A 21,148-nucleotide genomic window follows, 5' to 3' on the forward strand; every position below is an offset into this window, starting at 1 on the left:
TCATTTTCTAAACCTGGGAAGCTGTCCAACTGATATTTTTCCCATTAGCTTTGCTCAAGGTCCTGAAGAAGACAATGTGTTTGAGGTAGCTATGGAGGAATGTCCATATGGACACCAGACACAGACCAGGCTCAGTCCCACTATCATTATGCTTGTGCAAAAAGAAAATGGAAAAATACAAGTATTTTACATGCTGACTCTTATCCCCAAAGTATTATCTAAGCTTGGAGTTGGTTCTTTGAAGAGCACCATTGGAGCAGGGCATTCTCTCTGCCAAGAGCAGTCAATGTAAATGATTAAATACTATTTATTAATAAGCAACTCCATCAGTTTTATTAGAGATATGTACTGACCACAGCAGTGAACTGTTAAAACTCTAGCTTGAGGTCTGATCCTCTAAGGTGGATGTAAGCGCCTTTGTTCCCCATCTGATCACTGGATCACTTTAACCCTGATTAAATAACTGCCACCATTATCCATGACATTGTTTGCCACTGATATTTACCTTGCAGTGTATATTCTTGTGTGTATTTATTTTATGTAACTTAGTATCACTGCATTGTTGAGAAGGAGCTTGCAAGTAGCAAGCATTTCACTATACTGTTTACACTGGCTGTATCCTGTGCATGTGACAAATCAACTCTGATTTGATTTAGGAGAGAAAAAGAAGAGGAGCAGCAGACAAGAAAGTTTACAACAATAGATGTCACATTTGACGGGATATTCCCAGCGGTGGTAAAAGTACCTAATTGTCATACTTGAGTAAAAGTAAAGATAACTTAATAGAAAATGACTCAAGTAAAAGTGAACGTCACCAAGTAAAATACTACTTGAGCAAAAGTCTAAAAGTATTTGGTTTTAAACTTAAGTATTACAAGTAAAAGTATAAATAATTTTACATTTCTTGTATTAAGCGTACCAGAAGGCACCATTTTATTTTTTATTGACAGATAGCCAGGGGCACGCTCCAACACTCAGACATAATTTACAAATGAATATTCTGTGTTTAGCGAGTCCGCCAGATCAGAGTTAGTAGGGATGACCAGGGATGTTCTCTTGATCAGTGTGTGAATTGGACAATTTCCCTGTCCTGCTGAGCATTCAAAATGTAATGAGTACAGGGAAAAATCAGGGAAAATGTATGGGAGTAAAAAGTACATTACTTTTACTTCACTACATTCCTAAAGAAAATAATCCAAAATATAAATAGTAAAGTACAGATACCCCAAAAAACGACTTAACTATTTTTACTTAAGTACTTTACACCACTGGATATTCCAGTGCATAGTCTAGCATGGTATGAGTTGCAGTGGCCTCTATACCGTACCATGCATTTGAGTACAAAGCACTGTATTATCGACGTGACCTTCCCTTCTTTAATAAGCTTTGGTCCTGTGTATTCATCCTCAACCATGGCATAGTGGGATAGCAGTATTTGTCACGAAGTGTTTAACAGCAACCCATCCTTGAGGAAGAGCATCTTCATTTTAAGAAGGGACTCAGGGCAATGCTCAGCCCCTCTGCTGGCTTACTTCCCTAGGACTGGTCCATCTCTCACTCGCCCCAGTTTCCATCAACTATACAATTAAACACATGATGGCACACATAAAAACACAGATGTTACTGTAATATTTGAACATTTAATTGTGTAAACCAGACCACCCAAAAACCACCCATAGCCCTCTATGTTCATAGATATCAGAATTGCAAGTGGCCATAACACACGGCATCCCCCAGGGAGCTCCACCAGCCTAGTTAAGTTGATGTTAGACAGTTCTGCACCCTGAAGTAGGTTGACATTTATTGTCATGGGTCTTGTCCTGGAGGCAGAACTGAGCAATTTCCCCTTAGGCCAGTTTCAAAGTCAAAATTGCCTATATTGAAAACATTTATGAAAACAAAAATTACTTTTTTGGTCTTCATCTAAAGTTAGCCATTAGGGATAGCAGCGTGGTTAAGGTTAGATTTAAAGCTGCCACCAGAACAAGATTCATGACGAAAAACACTAACCCGCAAGTAATCTATCAGCAGGTAGGCTAGTGGTTAGAGCATTGGGCTAGTATCCGAAAGTCTGCTAGATTGAATCCCTGAGCTGACAAGGTAAAGATCTGTCGTTCTGCCCCTGAACAAGGCAGTTAGCCCACTGTTCCTAGGTCGTCATTGTAAATAAGAATCCGTTCTTAACTGATTTGCCTAGTTAAATAAAGATTAAATAACAATTTAAAAAAATCTATGGGCCAGGAGAAACTAATCCATGGTTGACATGGGTCTATATCACATCATTATTATTGCAGTTGAAACAAACTGACCTGAGGTGGTGGATGTAGGCCTGAAGGAACATGTTTGTTGGGCTCTCCCCAGCTGAGCTGGGTGTTTCCATTCTATGTGGGTGAAAATTAACTTGAATTTTTACTTGGTAACACATGAATAGGAATGAGTAGACGTTGTAATTTCTTAAAACATGTACACTCTTGTTTGTTATAAACAAAATTCAGGAAGTAGTTTTGACAGACACTAACATGGCTAACATAGCCCTCTATGTTTGTCGATATCTTAATTGTAGAGGGTAGGTATCGCCAATGACTTACTTTCCGCGAGCAGCAATAACACACTGTATCCACCAGGGGATGCCATCAGCCTAATTTTGTAATAATGTTTTTATTGGAATTTAAGTTTTCTTCCTCATTAACAGACAACAAAACGATAAAACAACAATTACAATAAAGAAAAACTTTTTTTTAAAACAAACAAACAGAAGAAAATGAAATACTAAAGCTCAGTTTAAATAGAGTAATTAGGCCCAATACATGGAACGTACAGTATAATCATGAGACAAGTAAACAACAAACTGCCTGCTGTCTGACAAAATCACTATTTCAATAGTTCTTAAAAATAGATAAGGCATACTTTTAAGACTGCTGAAGAACAACTATCAATCAATTATACTGATCGTTTTGTTATTATCTGTCGGGTAGAGATACAGTACTAAGCAACTGCTCTCTTATCCCTCTTCTGTGCCAGAAATGGTAGACAGCAAGACATCACACATCCATTTTTTTCGGATCGGGGCGGGACCACAATGGTCTACTCATTGCCTCCGCCCGAGTAGGTGGTGTCCAAGAGACTGTAGAGACAGCATTCAAGATGGACGTTCGTATTAAAACATGGCCGACATTGGACAAATATAAAATTGTTATATCTTTGGCTGTGAGTGAAAGCCAAAGATATAAAAAAATGTATTCGTCCAATGTCTGTCATGTTTTTGGACATCGTCACTGCTCCTTGTTTGCACTGAGTGCTAGTGCGCAGGCGTAGTAATCCAAGTAAAACTGGATCTAGAAAGATGGCAAGCCCCACGAAACAGCGTATACGAACGCCCATTTTGGATGCTGTCTACAGTCTCTTGTGACAAGGTGGGGTTGGTATACAGGAGATGGTCTTTTACCAAATAGGGCTAAATCCATTTTATGGCAAGAACAGCTCAAATAAGCAAAGAGAAACGACAGTCCATCATTACTTTTAGACAAAGGTCAATCAATTGGACGGCCAAGAAGAAGCACGAAGCTGAAAAGTTACCACCGTTTCATTAGAACTATAACTCTCACCAGATGTATATCTCACTTTCGTCACTTTTTGGGGGGGGGGGGGGGGGTATTTTCTAATAGTATTGGCAGGCAACAGTCAGTAAAAAAAAGCGGCCTGTAACAAATGGCTTCTTACCATACTGTAAATCCTCAGTTCGAACAGGCACGCTCCGGAATGCTATCAAAAGGCTGAAGGAGTAGGCTAGTTCAATTGACACTTTTCTAATTTTCGGTGATGTATATCACTTCTTGAGTGTCAAATATTTTTTATAAAAGGCATTTGGTATGAGAGAAGTGAGAAATTATTCCTTAGTTGTTAATTATCTCTAAATATAAAGGCACAACCTAGAGTCGAGTAGATGGACATGTTGACTCCAACCTCGTGAAAGTGACAAACTAAAATGTTTTAATTTTCGTCGAAAACAACTTTATGTCGAAGGAGTGCCTTTGATTTGTCAGTCTGCACACGCACGGTTCGCGCAACAGACCCGATGACGTGTTTCTACACATGAGCTTAGCTAGCCAACGTCGCCATGACATCGACTACAAACGTGATCTAGTCTTTCTATTGGAGAAGCAGTTTCTGCCTATCTTCATACTGTACTGTGTTTGATATTAGTTTGACACTTTTTTCAAACATGAAAGAAGAAGAAAGCCTCAAAAAGGCATAGCAGCCCAGCCCAAAGATAAGGCCTATGTCCTTGTTTTGCAGTTCACTTGTCTGTGCAACCAAGTTTGGGTGTCAAAAATGTTGTACCATTTTATTTTAATAAATTAAATGGTAATCCTAAATGTAAAAAAAATTGAATGTTGACAATCAAATAAGTTGTAGAGACCTATATATATATATATATATATATATATATATATATTATTATTTAAAAAAAATATATATTTCATCTTATTTGAAGAAAAGTGCAATGGGGCCAATATACTTGGCCGCCACTGTATGATTATCATAGCAATGTAAGTAAATTAATAATTTGTACGGATTTTGTTGTACATATTTTGTGCAATCACTTTATTTTAAATCAGTTCCACTATTAAATGTCATGTATTATAATGATAATGGTGTGACAGAGTATAAAAACACAACTTTGCCATCCAGTGAAAAAAATAAGAGGTATTTTTGTGTCATGATTCTCACAGCAAAATTATTTAAAGTAACTGTCCAGTGAAAATTTGTTTTATTTTTAATTATCACATTTTTAAAGCTCATATTCTGTTTTCTAATACCCAAATAATGTTGTTGACTCTTAATTTACCGGTAGTACCTTTTTAATTATATGAGCAATACATTTTGCCAATATTTTAGCACAGTGGGGTGACTACAATTTTTTTAAGAGACTGGCTCTTTGTACTGCCCCCCTGGCTCCTGCTTCAGTAGGAGAGAGATCAGTCCCTCGTTTTGTGTCTCTGATAGTTTGCCATTTATATATGAGTAATTAAAACATGACAGTAACTGATCTTTCAGTAGTTCATAAAAAGCCTATCTCTATTGGAATGCCATCGAGGCAAGGCATGTTCCCCGTCTGAAAGTAATCAATTGCCAACAATAGTTAGTCCTGTGTAATTAGGCCTTCACAAGATCATTTTGTGTAGCAGATAGTTTAACATGATTTTGGGGGAAACGTACAGTACCAGTCAAGAGTTCAGACACACCTACTCATTCAAGGGTTTTTCTTTATTTTTACTTGTTTCTACATTGTAGAATAGTGAAGACATCAACACTATGAAATAACACATTCTGGAATCATGTAGTAACCCAAAAAGTGCTAAACAAATCAAAATATATTTTATATTTAAGATTCTTCAAAGTAGCCACCCTTTGCCTTGATGACAGCTTTGCACACTCTTGGCTTTCTCTCAACCAACTTCACGAGGAATGCTTTTCCAACAGTCTTGAAGGCGTTCCCACATATGCTGAGCATTTGTCATCAAGGCAAAGGGTGGCTACTTTGAATAATCTCAAATATAAAATATATTTTGGTTTAACACTTTTTTGGTTACTACATAGTTCAACATGTGTTATTTCATAGTTTTGATGTCTTCACTATTATTCTACAAGTACAAAATAGTAAAAATAAAGAGTAGGTGTGTCCAAACTTTTGACTGGTACTGTATATCACAAAACTCATCATCAAATGAGGTTGGAGGACCTTCCTCATTCAGAATCTCCTTTGGTTAGAAGGATTTCTCCATCGTTTGTAACCTTTTTCTGTAGGTTATTTTTGGTCGTGTTTCTATATTGAATTTTCTCTGGTAATCTTTTTTTTTTAACCCGGTCTTTCATGAATAAATTCCTCAATCTCCTTTTGTTACGTGTCTAGATTATTCAGTGATTATGTAGACAATTCATGTTCTATTTCTGTTGAAATTCTTTTCTCTTTTGACCGATACCGTTTTTGGGAGCACAATTGAATTCAATGGCCCCTAAAGGTACATTTAAAAGCATCCAGTACAATAATTGGGTCCACTGAACCTGTATTGTACAAGAAAGTCTGTTAAGAATTCCTTTTTGTTAAGAAAGTAATGTCAATCAATAAACCCTGGTTAAATTTCCAATATGCCTGTTCTCATGGAAAGTCTGTCATAGTTATATGGAGGGATACTGTCGCATTCGATCCTCAATCCATGGACAGATACTTTAAAACATTTGACAACAAACAAATATAAAATGATTTAAAATATACTGTACATTGAGCTATATTAAAGATTTACTGTATCACAACATTCCGATCTCAGTCCATTGCTCAGCAGATCTTCATGACGAGCCAATTCCAACAAGTAGTGCCACCAAAAAGGCTATGTTTCCAAGGAAAAACAAGACCAGCAGTACCAACTCCATTCTTGTCTGGGGGAGAAATGAAAAGTCAAGTACAGCCGTGGCAGACAAAATAGTTGTTAAGAATGAGTCACTTACTAATTCATTGATACAATAAGTAAATTTAAATGTGTGGGATTAAATGGTGTGATTCAGCGTACCGATTCAGAAGCACTCTCTGCATGATCTAGAAGAACAACCAAAGTTATATTGAAGTATTTGAAAAGAAAATAGAAACCTGCACACTTCTCTTGCTTGTATCACTTTGTTTATTCAAGCTTACTTGTCGGCATCTTGTCCTTCGTCAGAGCTTTTGACGTAGGCCAAGAGGCCGACAAAAGTTATATATGGCAGATCCACAATATGAGGTTATTCAATATTATAGGGGGGCTATATATCATCAACCTGAATTTAACACAATTAAGATCGATATCATTATGTATTTGATCTCACCATTGCGCTTCCAGCGCATGTGGAATTCTAGTAGGATGTACATCGTTGCCTCCCATCCAACAAATCCACCCATCACCTTCAGAAGCCAACTATCCTCAGAGGTGCTAAAATATGACAGCCCAGTAAATATGGCTGCCACTGAAAGATAATGTCAACACAATTACTAACACGGTAGTAGTGCAACAGCAAACATGTTTGACAGATATTGGCTGAGAAGATACGGTACTTTGTACTATACTAATAAAATCCAACAAAAAAACAATGTCATTATCACAGTTCCTTACCAGCTAAACCTTTTATTGCCACTGCATTCAAAGCATGCGACCAATTGAAGATGAATCGCCTGTGAAAAAACAACAACACAAAAATAATACATTAATTTGAGAAAACAAGCCACTTTTGGATTTACATACACATGAGCAAACTGACATACACTAGGTATGAGTCTGGATCCCTTACCAGTGATGTTGAGGTCCACATCGGAACATGGCACCGATTGGCTGGAATAAGGCCAGGATCATAACGATGCAGCCCAACACAGGATGGGCTCCCTATAAACACAGATGGGCTCCCTATAAACACACTGGGCTCATAAACTGTCTCAGGTAACTATTTCAATTATCTGAGCCTTCCATAATAGAGTAGGTTTTATAAAACTGTAGACGGCACAGCATGTCAGATAGGTTTGTTTTAAATAACAATCGGCGCGCAGTAAAGGTTTATGATGCATACCCCACTCCAGCCTCCGACTTCTGAGAAGGCCAAAATGAAGGCAATGATGGTGGCGGCAACAGTGAGTGTCATAAGAAACACGTGCACCTGAGGAACATGCAAGCCAAGAGTACAGATTATGTGGCATTATTATTTAGTACTAAAAACATTCCACCTAATAAAGTAATCTAGACGTGCTAATGTTTATTTTCATATTCTTATATTTTGTCTTTGTGGTTACATTGTTGAGAAGGAACCGGCAAGTAAGCATTTTGTTGGACAGTGTATACCACCTGTATCCCATACATATGACTAATAAAACTTGAAACGTGACGGACGCCAGTCTGCTTGCTTAAATAACAGCATAGCTTCCTCGCAAACAAAACTGACCGCCTGCTTGACACACTCTCCCAGTCAAGCTATATGTAGAAAAGGCAGCAATTCGATAGCTGTGAAAACATTTCAAGTACAATCAAATGTTGCTACACTAACACAATAGGGACAGTATTATAGAAACTCACCAGAAACCAAACATCTTTCCCAAAATAATGTTTCCCCTTGGCCACACCTTTCAGATACCTGGCTATGATCATTCCCAAACTACCTGTGGTCATCCATGCTATCAACATCAGGGAACCTGAAGCACAACAGGATAATAAATCAATAATCCATAATCAATACACAAATCTTTAAGCTTGTATATGTAATTATAATCAGTGTATTACCATATAAGAATTTGTTTGAGGTTATGCATGCAAACTCTTCTCACTAAGGAAACGGCAACCTTACCATGTGCTTTAATAATAGGTGGCTCTTTTTCACTTGTAACAACTTGAGGACTTGAAATATCCACTTTAGTGTCACTGATGAAGGTGCCAGTATGAATGCTGATTATCCCTGTCAAAGTCAACCGAAAAGTGAAATACAATAAGAGAAATAGAATAAAATGATATTATGAAACATATGACTGCTAGACTGAAGCAAACTGCTTTCTTCATCAGTACCAGGCCCACAACATTAGAATCCTTATTAGATAACAGGGCCCGTATTCATACAATATCTCAGAGTAGGAGTGCTGATTTAAGATCCCGTCTTCCATGTCCATGTAATGTCACTCATTATTATCTAAAGATGTCATAGCACTATGTAAATAAAATGTCAGAGGGATACAACCACTTCCTCTGTACCAGTACTGGTGCTACTATGCTGTAAGCTTTTGGCTCATACTGTACCATTATTGGAGGGCCCGTGAACGATCATGAGATAGTAGAGGGAACTGGACCCTCCGGATCGCTGAGTTGAAATGGGGTTCCTAGTCGTGAAGGAACAGCTAATGATACTATTATTCACTGAGGATTTAACATCAGAAACATTTCCCTAGAAAAGGATAAACAAGAGACATTTGAGTCATTACCGATTGTTTTGTGATTCATTATAGCATCAGGGCTGGGGGTACGTTCCATTTCAAATCAGTCCATATTCCAATTGCTATCATCCTCTTAGATTTTCATACATCATAATAATAGCAAATACCAGAGGAAGTATCTCTGGTATCTTCCTTCCTGTTGAAAAGGCGTGTTGCAATTGGATGAGTCCACCACTGTCCCGTCCACAAATATAGATGTCATCATTTCCCTGATGTGATGCAGAGGAAAACAGATTATGAGAGGAACACAATCAACCCTGCCACAGGCCACTTGAAGGTGCAGGCTAAAATAAACAAAAATTCATAAAAGAAAAATTGCACACTGTTGAATGCTCCTGCAGTTGATTGGCTGCCTTCCACCTGCCCTCATGCAATCCTTCTTCATCGTTTTAAAAATAAACTTGTTCACCGACTTCATTGAAGTGAAAGTATCTGGACGAGTGCCTCAAAATTTGAATAAGCATATTCAAATGCAGGATGTGCATGCACTACTTCTGACAAGGCTACATTACCATCCTCTGGTCATCTGAGAAGCCAATGGCGATGTAGCCATCTGAAGGGCCGGTCATCTCCAACTTGATGGCTGTATCACCAGGAGAGGTCATAGCAGACAGGAAGTAACAGTCTGGGTTGACCCCAGGGTCACAGTTCAGAGGTTGGCTGAAACAGACCGTAGTGCTGCCACATCCAGTGCTGGAGTTGGAAACCTATTACAAACATATTCAATGTTATTTTAAAGCACTTATGTAATAGTGTGTAAAAATAAATGTTATTGTTTGATTGAAAATGTAATATGACAATATTGTCAGAGAGTGAGTGGCAGGTAGCCTAGCGGTTAATAAGAGCGTTGGGCCAGTAATTGAAAGGTTGCCAGTTCGAATCCCCGACAAGGTGAAAAATCTGTTGATCTGCCTTTGAGCAAGGCACTTAACCCTAATTTCTCCAGGGTCGCCATCAATGACCCCACTCTCAGGGGGAGTTGGGATAAGCAAAAAACACATTTCCATTTCACACCTCACACTCGAAAAAAGGTTACCCACTAGTAAATGTACATACAGTGAAACAGGACAAATATAAGCACCCCCTATTTCACCTTTTGAGAGACTATCACTTACACTTGTGATACATTGTTCACAGTTTATGTTTTAAATAAAACACATTTGTACTATTATCTATTACCATAAGTACTATGGATTTTAATGGAAATACTAGGTACGTCTACATGCACACTAATAATTCGATATTAAACTGATCAGTAGGCCGAGTATGGCATTAATCATTTTTACACATTACTCTGCTTATCTTAAATCGGCGTTCAATCTAGGTAAGAATACGCCGATTAAAACATCTGGTTTTCTGAGAAACCTTTCTAAATATTTGGGACACTATTAGAAAAAAGGGTTCCAAAAGGGTTCTGCGGCTGTCCCCGTAGGAGAAACCTTTTAGGTTCCAGGTAGAACTCTTTTGCGTTCTATGTAGAACCCTCTGTGGAAAGTGTAACACCTTAATCGTAGTTCCAGCGGTGTATCTGTGCATGTACTAAAACCAGCAGTGCAAGCCTCCCTCTTTTGCACGAGTGAAGGGAGTTAAAAATGTCAGAACTCAGAATCAAGTAGACTTCCCAAAAATAACATGGTAGCTGTGGTAGAACGTTTATTTTTTATTGGCAATGTTCTGCATTTATCAAAGTCCCATCCGTAGCCTAATTTCGTGTCCATGTAAACAAGATTATTAAGGAAATCGTTCTTCTTGCAAAGCATGCAAATGTTTTAATCAAACTCTTATATTAATCTGAATATTCACAATAATCGTATTATTGTGTGCATGTAATCATACTCACTTTTGAGGATGAAGAGGCGGTAGAGGTGACGGATGTGCTGTTAGCTGGGGGTGCAGCAGCGATGTTGTATGTGACTGGAGAACTTCTCACTCCAACCCAGAAGGTGGAGTAATCTTTTACAAAGGAGGCACTGTAAAAATGGCATGGCAGTACAAATAATAAAACAATGTAATAACATTAAGGGACGGAATTTTCATTTAAAGTGTGTTTTAGTCAAGAACTAGGCTTAATCTCTGTCCAGGAAACTGGGCCCCATGGTAATAGAAGTGTAAGAATATTCTAAGATAAATACACAACGCAAAGGAATAGAGGTCAAGAGGGAATTAACAATCAATGGAAACTGTTGTTTTTCTGTAATAGGGAATTAATGATCAATGGAAATAGTTGTTTCTTTGTAATGGGGAACTGAAGATTAATGGGTTAGGGATATAGGGGGAATTTCAGTCTGGGACTCATAGCTACATGTGGCAAGGTCTCATTGATCCAAATTGTTTATACATTGAGCCTGAAACGGGATACTTGGTTTTAGGCCATTGGCCCAGTTTTATTGCAAGGAATTCTAATTGGTCAACCACAGGCTAGGCTTGGGTATAAACTACATCCTGTCTCTTTGTTCAGCAGAGAAACATTGAGGACAGGGAAGAATAAACATCTGCCATCTACTTTCGAGCATAACAACTATGATTTGTTCTCTTTCAATAAATATATTTTTCTCCCCCTGATTTGCTTTGGGCTCTGTGTTATTGAAGAATAACAACAACTGCTAACAGAAGTGAAAATTCTGGTTCAGGAGCTAGGAGATACTGGATGGGTGAATCACCTGAATTGGATGGAGTTGAGGTTGCCTGATGTGGGGGCCCTCCATATTCCCTGGATGGAGGATTTAGGTGAATTTGATGTGTGAGAAACTGCAGAATTCTGAGAATAGGAAAAAAAAGGATCCATGAAGATTTATTCAGATGCAGCCAGGAAGGCCCAAAAATGTTCTGGCAATTCTCGCATAGAAACTTCATTGGGAGGAGGGATGTTTGTTTAGGGGCGATTTCTAAAAACCTGTTTTTGCTTTGTCATTATGGGGTCTTGTGTGTAGATTGATGAGGAAAAAAACAATTTAATCAATTTTAGAATAAGTATGTAACATAACAAAATGTGGAAAAAGTCAAGGGGGCTGAATACTTTCTGAATGCACTTGTATACATGCCTCCTGTAAGACCCTATGATCTGTGAACCGTACATGATACAGACAACATCTGTCATTAAACTCCTTATAGTGTGCTGGAAAATATGGAGTATGTCTTGATTCTGAAATACAAAAATTAACATAAATGTATTCAACATTAAAAATATTCATATGAATATAACAAAAGACACACGTCTGCAAAGACAGCAGAGCACGCTCTCACTTTCCAAGAGGCAACCACATAGCAGGCTCAACTTCCCTGGCTGCCATACATGCCATAAATTGTCCGTCTCTAAGTTAAACAATGGGAATGACCCATAAATATAATTTCAGGCTAGGCCTACTGGAATTATTTACAGTTTTGTTGTTTTCAGTTTTTAAAAAAACTGCTTGCCCAACTTCTCAGTTTACTTGCCCCAGGAAATAGGGGAAACCTTAAGGTCCCTACTACAAACCAGGTTTCTGAGTTTTACCTGGTTGCCATCAGGAAGAAGAAATAAAAGATGTTAGCACAGCTGAAAACTGTTGTGCTGATTAAAGAAGTAATAAAACTGGCCTTCTTTAGAATAGTTGAGTATCTGAAGCATCAGCATTTGTGGGTTCGATTACAGGTTTAAAATGGCCAGAAAGGAATAACTTTCTTGTGAAACTCATCAGTCTATTATTGTTCTGAGAAATGAAGGCTATTCCATGCAAGAAATTGCCAAGAAACTGAAGATCTCATACAACGATGTGTACTACTCCCTTCACAGAACTGCGCAAACGGGCGCTAACCAGAATGGAAAGAGGAGTGGGAGGCCCCGGTGCACAACTGAGCAAGAGGACAAGAACATTAGAATGTCTAGTTTGAGAAACAGATGCCTCACAAGTCCTCAACTGGCAGCTTCATTAAATAGCTTTTTCAAACAGAAATTTGCATCCTGTAGCTCTAACTTCAAAAAGATTTAGGACACTGTAAAGTCCTCCCAGCTACCCACTGCACTGAGGCTAGGTAACACTGATAAATCCACGATAATCGAGAATTTCAATAAGCATTTCTCTACGGCTGGCCATGCTTTCCTCCTGGCTACCCCAACCCCGGCCAACAGCTCCACACCCCACGCAGCTACTTGCCCAAGTCTCCCCGCAGCTACTTTCCCGAACCTCTCTTTCGTATCGTCCGAGATCCCTAAAGATTGGAAAGCTGCCGCAGTCATCCCCCTCTTGAAAGGGGGTGACACTCTAGACCCAAACTGTTATAGACCTATATCCATCCTGCCCTGCCTTTTTAAAGTCTTCGAAAGCCAAGTTAATAAACAGATCACTGACCATTTCGAATCCCACCGTACCTTCTCCGCTGTGCAATCCGGTTTCTCAAGGTACTAAACGATATCATAACCACCATCGATAAAAGATTGTACTGTGCAGCCGTCTTCATCGACCTGTCCAAGGCTTTCGACTCTGTCAATCACCGTATTCTTATCGGCAGACTCAACAGCCTTGATTTCTGAAATGACTGCCTCGCCTGGTTCACCAACTACTTCTCAGACAGAGTTCAGTGTGTCAAATCGGAGGGCCTGTTGTCCGGAACTCTGGCAGTCTATGGGGGTACAACAGGGTTCAATTCTTGGGCCGACTCTTTTCTCTGTATATATCAATGATGCTGCTCTTGCTGCAGTTGATTCCCTGATCCACCTCTATGTAGACGACACCATTCTGTATACATCTGGCCCTTCTTTGGAGACTGTGTTAACAAACCTCCAAACGAGCTTCAATGCCATACAACACTCCTTCTGTGGTCTCCAGCTGCTCTTAAACTCTAGTAAAACAAAATGCATGCTTTTCAACTGTTCGCTGCCTGCACCCACCCGCCCGACTGGCTACACTACTCTGGACGGTTCTGACTTAGAATATGTGGACAACTACAAATACCTAGGTGTCTTGCTAGACTGTAAACTCTTCTTCTAGACTTATATTAAACATCTCCGATCCAAAATTAAATCTAGAATCAGCTTTCTATTCCGCAACAAAGCCTCCTTCACACACGCCGCCAAACATACCCTAGTAAAACTGACTATCCTACTGATCCTCGACTTCGGCGATGTCATTTACAAAATAGCCTCCAACACTCTACTCAGCAAATTGGATACAGTCTATCACAGTGCCAGCCGTTTTGTCACCAAAGCCCCATATACCACCCACCACTGCAACCTGTATGCTCTAGTCGGCTGGCCCTCGCTACATATTCATCGCCAGACCCACTGGCTCCAGGTCATCTATAAGTCTTTGCTAGGTAAAGCTCTGCCTTATCACGATAACAACACCCACCCATAGCATGCGCTCCAGTAGGTATATTTCACTGGTCATCCCCAAACACCTACTTTGGCCGCCTTTCCTTCCAGTTCTCTGCTGAAGCTGGAGACTTATACTTCCCTCACTAACTTTAAACATAAGCTATCCAAGCATCTAACCGATCGCTGCAGCTGTACATAGCCCATCTGTAAATAGCCCATCCTATCTACCTACCTCATCCCCATATTGTTCTTATTTACTTTTCTGCTCTTTTGCACACCAGTATTTCTACTTGCACATCATTGTCTGCACATCTATCACTCCAGTGTTCATTTGCTAAATTGTAATTACTTGCTACTATGGCCTCTTTATTGCCTTACCTCCCCACGCTATTTGCACACACTGTATATAGACTTTCTTTTTTCTATTGTGTTATTGACTGTATGCTTGTTTATTCCATGTGTAACTCTTTGTTGTTGTTTGTGTCGCACTGCTTTGCTTTATATTGGCAGGGTCGCAGTTGTAAATGAGAACTTGTTCTCAACTAGCCTACCTGGTTAAATAAAGGTTAAATAAAATAAAAATAGTAACCGCAAAACACCAGTCTCAACGTCAACAGTGAAGAGGTGACTCCAGGATGCTGGCCTTCTAATCCTTCTAGGATTTTAGAAAAAATAGTTACAACATTCAAATATGGCCGCAATGTACCTTTGTCATTGTGTCATCCTGTGAACCCCATTCAATGCTGCTCGTAGCTATATATTTTTTTGCACCTCTACTCACTTTGGTTGAGCGCTATCCACTTCTTTCCATTATCAATACTCATTTTCAGACACTGTAGTAAACTAAACCCTAATTAAATGTAAGTTTTTTCCCTTGGAAAGATAACTGCCACGTGATTCTCAGCCCATGCAAAGACAGCATACTCTATTTAATTGAGACCACACATATAGCCTTCTGTAGGCACACTTGATCTCAAATGTCCAATTAGGAGAGGAGAGGTAGGCTACTGAAACTTGAAGCAGCGAATTCTGAGTGTGTGAATAATGCGACAAAGAGGTGCTTTTAAAGGTGCTACACATATGTCCACCCCTATGTGGAAGCTAGGTGAATTTCAACAGCAATAAACTGCATTCAAAACAAATATCCGCCCTCACCCGCATCCCATTTCCCCAAAACATGACGGAGACTTGCGCTTGAGCCTTTTATTTTCGGTTTTGGTCCACCAGCTTCTAACAGCTGTAAAAACGATATATTTTGTTATTGAATATATTTTTCACAGTGATTTAGATGGTACAACGATTCCTTACATGATTCACATAAACTGAAATTGAGCGAAGAGTGTAGAATTTTAGCGACCAGGAAACAACAGAGGAATTTCTACATTCGCCGCTTGATCCGATTCCCACTAGATAACACAGCCACAAAGTCAAAACAGCTTCCCCGTTTTAACAACAGATGCCGCTCCGGCGGGAGATATCAATAGATTAATATCACAGCCAATTATAACACTGGCGGGTAAGTAATACTGTGAAACACTATCATTCCACTATTACTGCAGATATATTATGGACATTTTCTGAAATGACAATGCAAAAGTTTTTTTTTTTAAATCCTGTGTAGCAGCTTTAATACAGCAGGTAGACCTAGGCTAACGCATACAAAGCAGAAATGACGGCCGTTACCAAATCATCTGCGGGACAAAAATAGTTTTGAACAGTCCATGGAGGTTTATTTCATGTTTTTATGTTACTTGTACAAGCACTAAAATGTTTTGCCTGCAAACTGCTACAAATGGCTCTGCTAATGCACACAGACAAACTAATCTCACCTACCCTGCTCCGTTTTCAGCTACGTTAGCAGCAATGTGGGTCCATTCAGTCACTGTTTGTATGGTTTAAATAAGGCTCAGACAAGCGAGTGCCGTTTATTGTACTTATCTATGTTTTGGATGAGCGCTCTGTCAGTTGTTTCTGTTTTGTCTCCATTCCCTGAAGTTTCCAAGTATGCTAGGAAAGGGACCCAAACCAGAGACGGTAGAAAACGCGATACATCCCACTCCCTCATTTTTTTCTGATCGGAGCAGGGTCACTCTGTCTACTAAAGCCTTGTTCACACTGCAGGCCTTAATACTCAAATCTTTTGAATACATTTTTTTCGTTGAGAAATACTGACTGCCAAACAGCAAGTTACAAGTGACCAAATCTACATTTGCAAATACATTTGATTGATTGAAATAGTATTTGTGTGTGTTCGGGCAGCAGTCATTTGCTGACATGGCTATGCCAGTTGTCATAGTAATGACAGGTGTGTGTGCAGTGGTGTAGGATGATAGGGTGGTGGCGCTCCTCACTCAGAAGTTATGTAGCAAGCTAAGGTGACAACAATGCATGCAATGGGCATTTCCCAGTTTCTTTGAACACCTTTAAAGCCTCAAAGGATAAAATACTCAAACTTTCAAAACAAGTAGTCAACTAGCTAGCCAGGTAGCTGTTTAGCTTTCTAGCACATTCACTCATTTGTTTGAAAACAATTAACAAGCTAGTTAGCTACCATGTATTCTTGTCAAAACTGTCAACATATGTAGCTCGCAAGCCACAAGATATGCTAAATAACAGTCTAAAAACCCCTTGAGGGAAAATTAATCAGATTTGACCATTCAGACACAAGTCGCATGGCCAATAATCAGATTTGTATCTGACCTACGAAAGTGGTTTGAAATGTGGCTTGAAACATCCTATTCCATGTGCTTTTTGGCTGTTCAGACTGAAGGAAAATAACAGATTCAAATCGGATATGCCATTTTTTTTTTATTTGACTCACTTCAAACTGCAAATGTGAAGAAGACTTTATTTGCCCAGGCCCTACGAAGTGGGTGCCCCAGAGCAAGACATCTCATTGGCAATTTATTTCTGGTCAGGCGAGGCAGGGACAATAAGTAGACCAGAGCCAGCTGTTCCCTCTTATGTGAGCATGCTAGATATTATCGAGGAACCCTAAGCTCTCACAGGATAGCATGCTCACGGGAGATGGGGAACACCCACTTACACAGACAGGACATTTTGTTTTTTTACAATGGTAAACAGCTTGACTGAACTATCCTCATTTATCCACCATTTTTGGCCGAACCACGTCAATTGGGTTGGCTTGTAGTGCCTGTCTTGGAATGTGCGAGCATGTGCGTTTTGGACCACACAATTTGAGTAATGGTGTTAGGTAAAAATGATATAATAATTGTTGTGTTGATCTTAGAGAAGCTGATTGCAAATGTACATTTATGATAATTAATTATACGATTATCTGTGAACCTTTTAAAAGTTTTCAGTAGAGCCTTACGACCTACTCTACCCAACAGAGTAGCAGGAGGACCCATGCAGGAACAGGGAATAATTGATTTGTTTTTGTAAATAGAGTTTTCTTCTGTCTCATAAACACATGTATAAGATCTAAACAACCATTACTGTTTCAATGTTATATGCAGGGGTGCAACTTTCACTGGGGACGTGTGACATGCCCCCCCCCCCCCCCCCCACTCTGAAATGGCATTTTATCATTGAAATATGATACAAAACGAGGCAACGGTGTTCTTTAGGACCCTGCGGACGCTTCCGAGCGGTTCGTTTGGAGTGTTTAGCGAACTGGATAAAAATATAAATATTCGTTTTTAAATGATGTTCCCCCCACTTCTAAAACCAAAGTTGCGCCCCTGGTTATATGTAATACTGTAGCTCTCATAACATAACAGAAAAGCAGGCTATAGGTCAGGTGGTAATAGATTGCTGGGAATAACAGAATTAAATGGATTTATACAGTCTATGGGAATAGACTCACAGGTAGTCCGTTGCAGGTGAGTAGCTGGGCCTCTCCACTTGTTACAGTGAAGGATCCCAGAGGACTGCTTCCTCCAACCTCTCTGGCTTGTAACATAAACCCAGTGAATGGAGTGGAACCTGCCAGGAGCCTGACTGTAAACAACAGTGTTTAGTTGATTTAAACACCACCATAGAAAATGGAGACAGTTATTAATTTAATATTTACTTTTCAGAGATATCTACCCATAACAGCCAAACCATAGATAGATTAATAAAACATATAGGCCTAGCGGTGAGTGTTCAATATATCTGCATGAACCCTCCAGTAACAGAGAAAACGACATGATGTCTCACCTATGATTTCATCGCCCTCCTTGAAGCTGAACCGGTCAGTGGTGACAGAGAATGGAGCGAGGCTTTGCTGCGCGCCTTTTTTGTGTTGCGGTGTCATATTGTCACACGCCCCAATCACCTTTCCGGAGCTGTAGCACCTAACGGCCCGCAGAACACACGCCAATAACACAATGATAAATATGTATCGATCCATTGAGATTAAATTATTAAAAACGAAAAGTAACTGTAAAAATAGACTACTGTTGGAGATAATAGCCTACCGATGCCGGCAAATTGTGTAGTTTAGGTGAGGGGCAGAATTTGTATTGAAGTGCCTTGTGGGTGGAGTAGACTTGTCTCGACAGGTTATGCTGCGTTCATAACCAAGTGGGATGGTGGAAATGACCAATTATGACGTCGTAAAACTAGTTCAATGCGTTCACTCCTTGATAGAATTCTGATTGACTAAATGGCCAAGTTGGCCAACAAGCTCCGTCAACCATAAACTAAAAGTACATATATTATGCTTGTAAACAAATGATAGTGTTCAAAAACCATATTAATAGATTGCTTTTAAGAAATTGTGTTTTGTTGTTGCATTTAACTGTCGAAACTATGGTTATCGAGGTAATTTCCTTGACGTCAAAGGTCAGCATGTAGAAGTCGGAGCTCAGGTATGACAGATGAGTTTCACTATAGTAATTACCAGTTAGAGGGGCATTCAAGTGGATTTTCAGAGTCGTATGTGGTAAATACCACCTTCCCACTGGGTTATAAATGCAGGGTATGACAGGTTGCTTCCATGGAGATGTATAGAGATCGAAACTTTGGGCTTCTTGCAGTCAATTTGCCATCTACAAATGATTTGTAATTATGTTCCGGCCCCAGACCATCTGCTCAATAAAAAAAAATCAGCCCATGGCTGAAACTAGTGTCAGCCCAGTAGACTACTTTAAAATGGTAAAAGTCCTCAACGGTGCTGCCCATGCTAAAACTGGCTTTTGGGCACTAGAGGCCTCTATAGAGTACCACAGTATGAGTCATAACACCAATAAAACCTAGCGGTCTAACAGGAAAAATGTTCCAATTGTTTTTCCACCATTCATTTTTTTCCATAGGGGATTTTAGAAACATTTACAATAAGGGCTGTTTCGTGTAGGCTTACCCTGGCGTGACGTTTTGATAACCGTGTAAATCTCTCTTGGACAAGGTGACATTTATCAATATTCCCTGTTTGACTGTTAGGTTTTATGGGTATTAGGACACCTCCACTGTGGGGCTGTATACATGTCTATGGTTGCTTCCCACAATACCCTAACAATGTTCCTTCCAGCTTACAGTTTTTAAAATTAGCTTTGGTGCTATTTTCACAAGTATGTGGTGAATTTTCTAAGCTTTTAGTACAAAATTCCAAACTGATAACTGTAATCAAATGAAACAAAGGAATTGAATGAAACAAAACGTTTAGCAGCCATTAGTTTGCATCAAGCCGGTCTTGAGCATTTGGCCATAGGTTCTCATCCACATCACAGTAAATATCCTCATTGTTCATACACCTGGGAAAAAACCTTCAAACCTGACATACAGCACCACTCAAAAGTTTGGACACACCTATTCATTCAAGGGTTTTTCTTAATTTTCACTATTTTTTACATTGTACAGTACATAGTGAAGACATCAAAACTATGAAAAAACACATATGGAATCATGTCGTAACCAAAAAATCTAAATATATTTTTATAATTTAGATTCTTCAAAGTAGCCACCCTTTGCCTTGATGACAGCTTTGCACACTCCTGGTATTCTCTCAACCAGCTTCATGAAGTAGTTACCTGGAATGCATTAACAAGTGTGCCTTGTTAAAAGTTAATTTGTGGAATTTCTTTCCTTCTTAATGCATTTGAGCCAATCAGTTGTGACAAGGTAGGGGTGGTATACAGAAGATAGCCCTATTTGATAAAAGACTTGCCTAGTTAAATAAAGGTTAAATCAAAAAGAACAATAAAAAGAAAAGTCCATATTATGGCAAGAGCAGCTCAAATAAACAAAGAGAAACAACAGTCCATCATTACTTTAAAGGAATCAAGTTCAGTCAATGCAGAACATTTCAAGAACTTTGAAAGTTTCTTCAAGTGCAGTCGCAAAAACCATCAAGCGCTATGATGAAACTGGCTCTCATGAGGACCACCACAGGAAAGGAAGACCTAGAGTTACCTCTGCTGAAGAGGATAAGTTCATTAGAGTTAACTGCACCTCAGAAATTGCAGCCCAAATAAATGCTTCGGAGTTCAAGTAACAGACACACCTCAACATCAACTGTTCAGAGGAGACTGTGTGAATCAGGCCTACAAGGTTGAACTGCTGCAAATAAACTACTATTAAAGGACACAAATAATAATAATAAGAGACTTGATTTGGCCAAGAAACACGAGCAATGGACATTAGACCAGTGGAAATCTGAATGAGTAGGTGTGTCCAAACTTTTGGTAACGTGTGCACTGGGAGTCGAGAAGCAAGTTCAGGGAGTGAATCATTTAATAAATAAACTAAACACGCCTCACCAAACCTTTGACTGGTACTGTAGGTCTGGATTAATGTCATTGCATGCCCCGTCCATGACTTGAAGATAGGTGGCACGCTCATGGTGATGGAAATCATACACCTTCCAACTGTATTGTATTTTACAGTTTTGTGCTTATTGTAGTGTCTTGTGT

General features: G+C 39.3%; 1 protein-coding gene across 1 annotated transcript; it reads right to left on the minus strand.

The window, feature by feature from the left end:
• Positions 1–5,812: 5,812 nt before the first annotated feature.
• On the minus strand, positions 5,813–18,801 carry LOC115180321 (putative ferric-chelate reductase 1). The gene is made up of 16 exons (XM_029742328.1): positions 18,716–18,801; positions 18,456–18,592; positions 18,121–18,254; positions 11,659–11,756; positions 10,839–10,968; positions 9,511–9,705; positions 9,106–9,207; positions 8,805–8,949; positions 8,362–8,469; positions 8,094–8,209; positions 7,594–7,680; positions 7,321–7,412; positions 7,146–7,204; positions 6,862–6,999; positions 6,570–6,595; positions 5,813–6,438 (listed from the first exon to the last, which is right to left on the minus strand). The coding sequence occupies exons 2-16, from the start codon at positions 18,550–18,552 to the stop codon at positions 6,349–6,351; spliced, it is 1,617 nt and encodes a 538-aa protein (XP_029598188.1). The 5' UTR covers positions 18,553–18,592; positions 18,716–18,801; the 3' UTR covers positions 5,813–6,348.
• Between the last annotated feature and the right edge of the window lie 2,347 nt (positions 18,802–21,148).

Source organism: Salmo trutta, chromosome 40 (genome assembly GCF_901001165.1).
Source record: "Salmo trutta chromosome 40, fSalTru1.1, whole genome shotgun sequence".
Lineage (NCBI taxonomy): Eukaryota > Metazoa > Chordata > Actinopteri > Salmoniformes > Salmonidae > Salmo > Salmo trutta.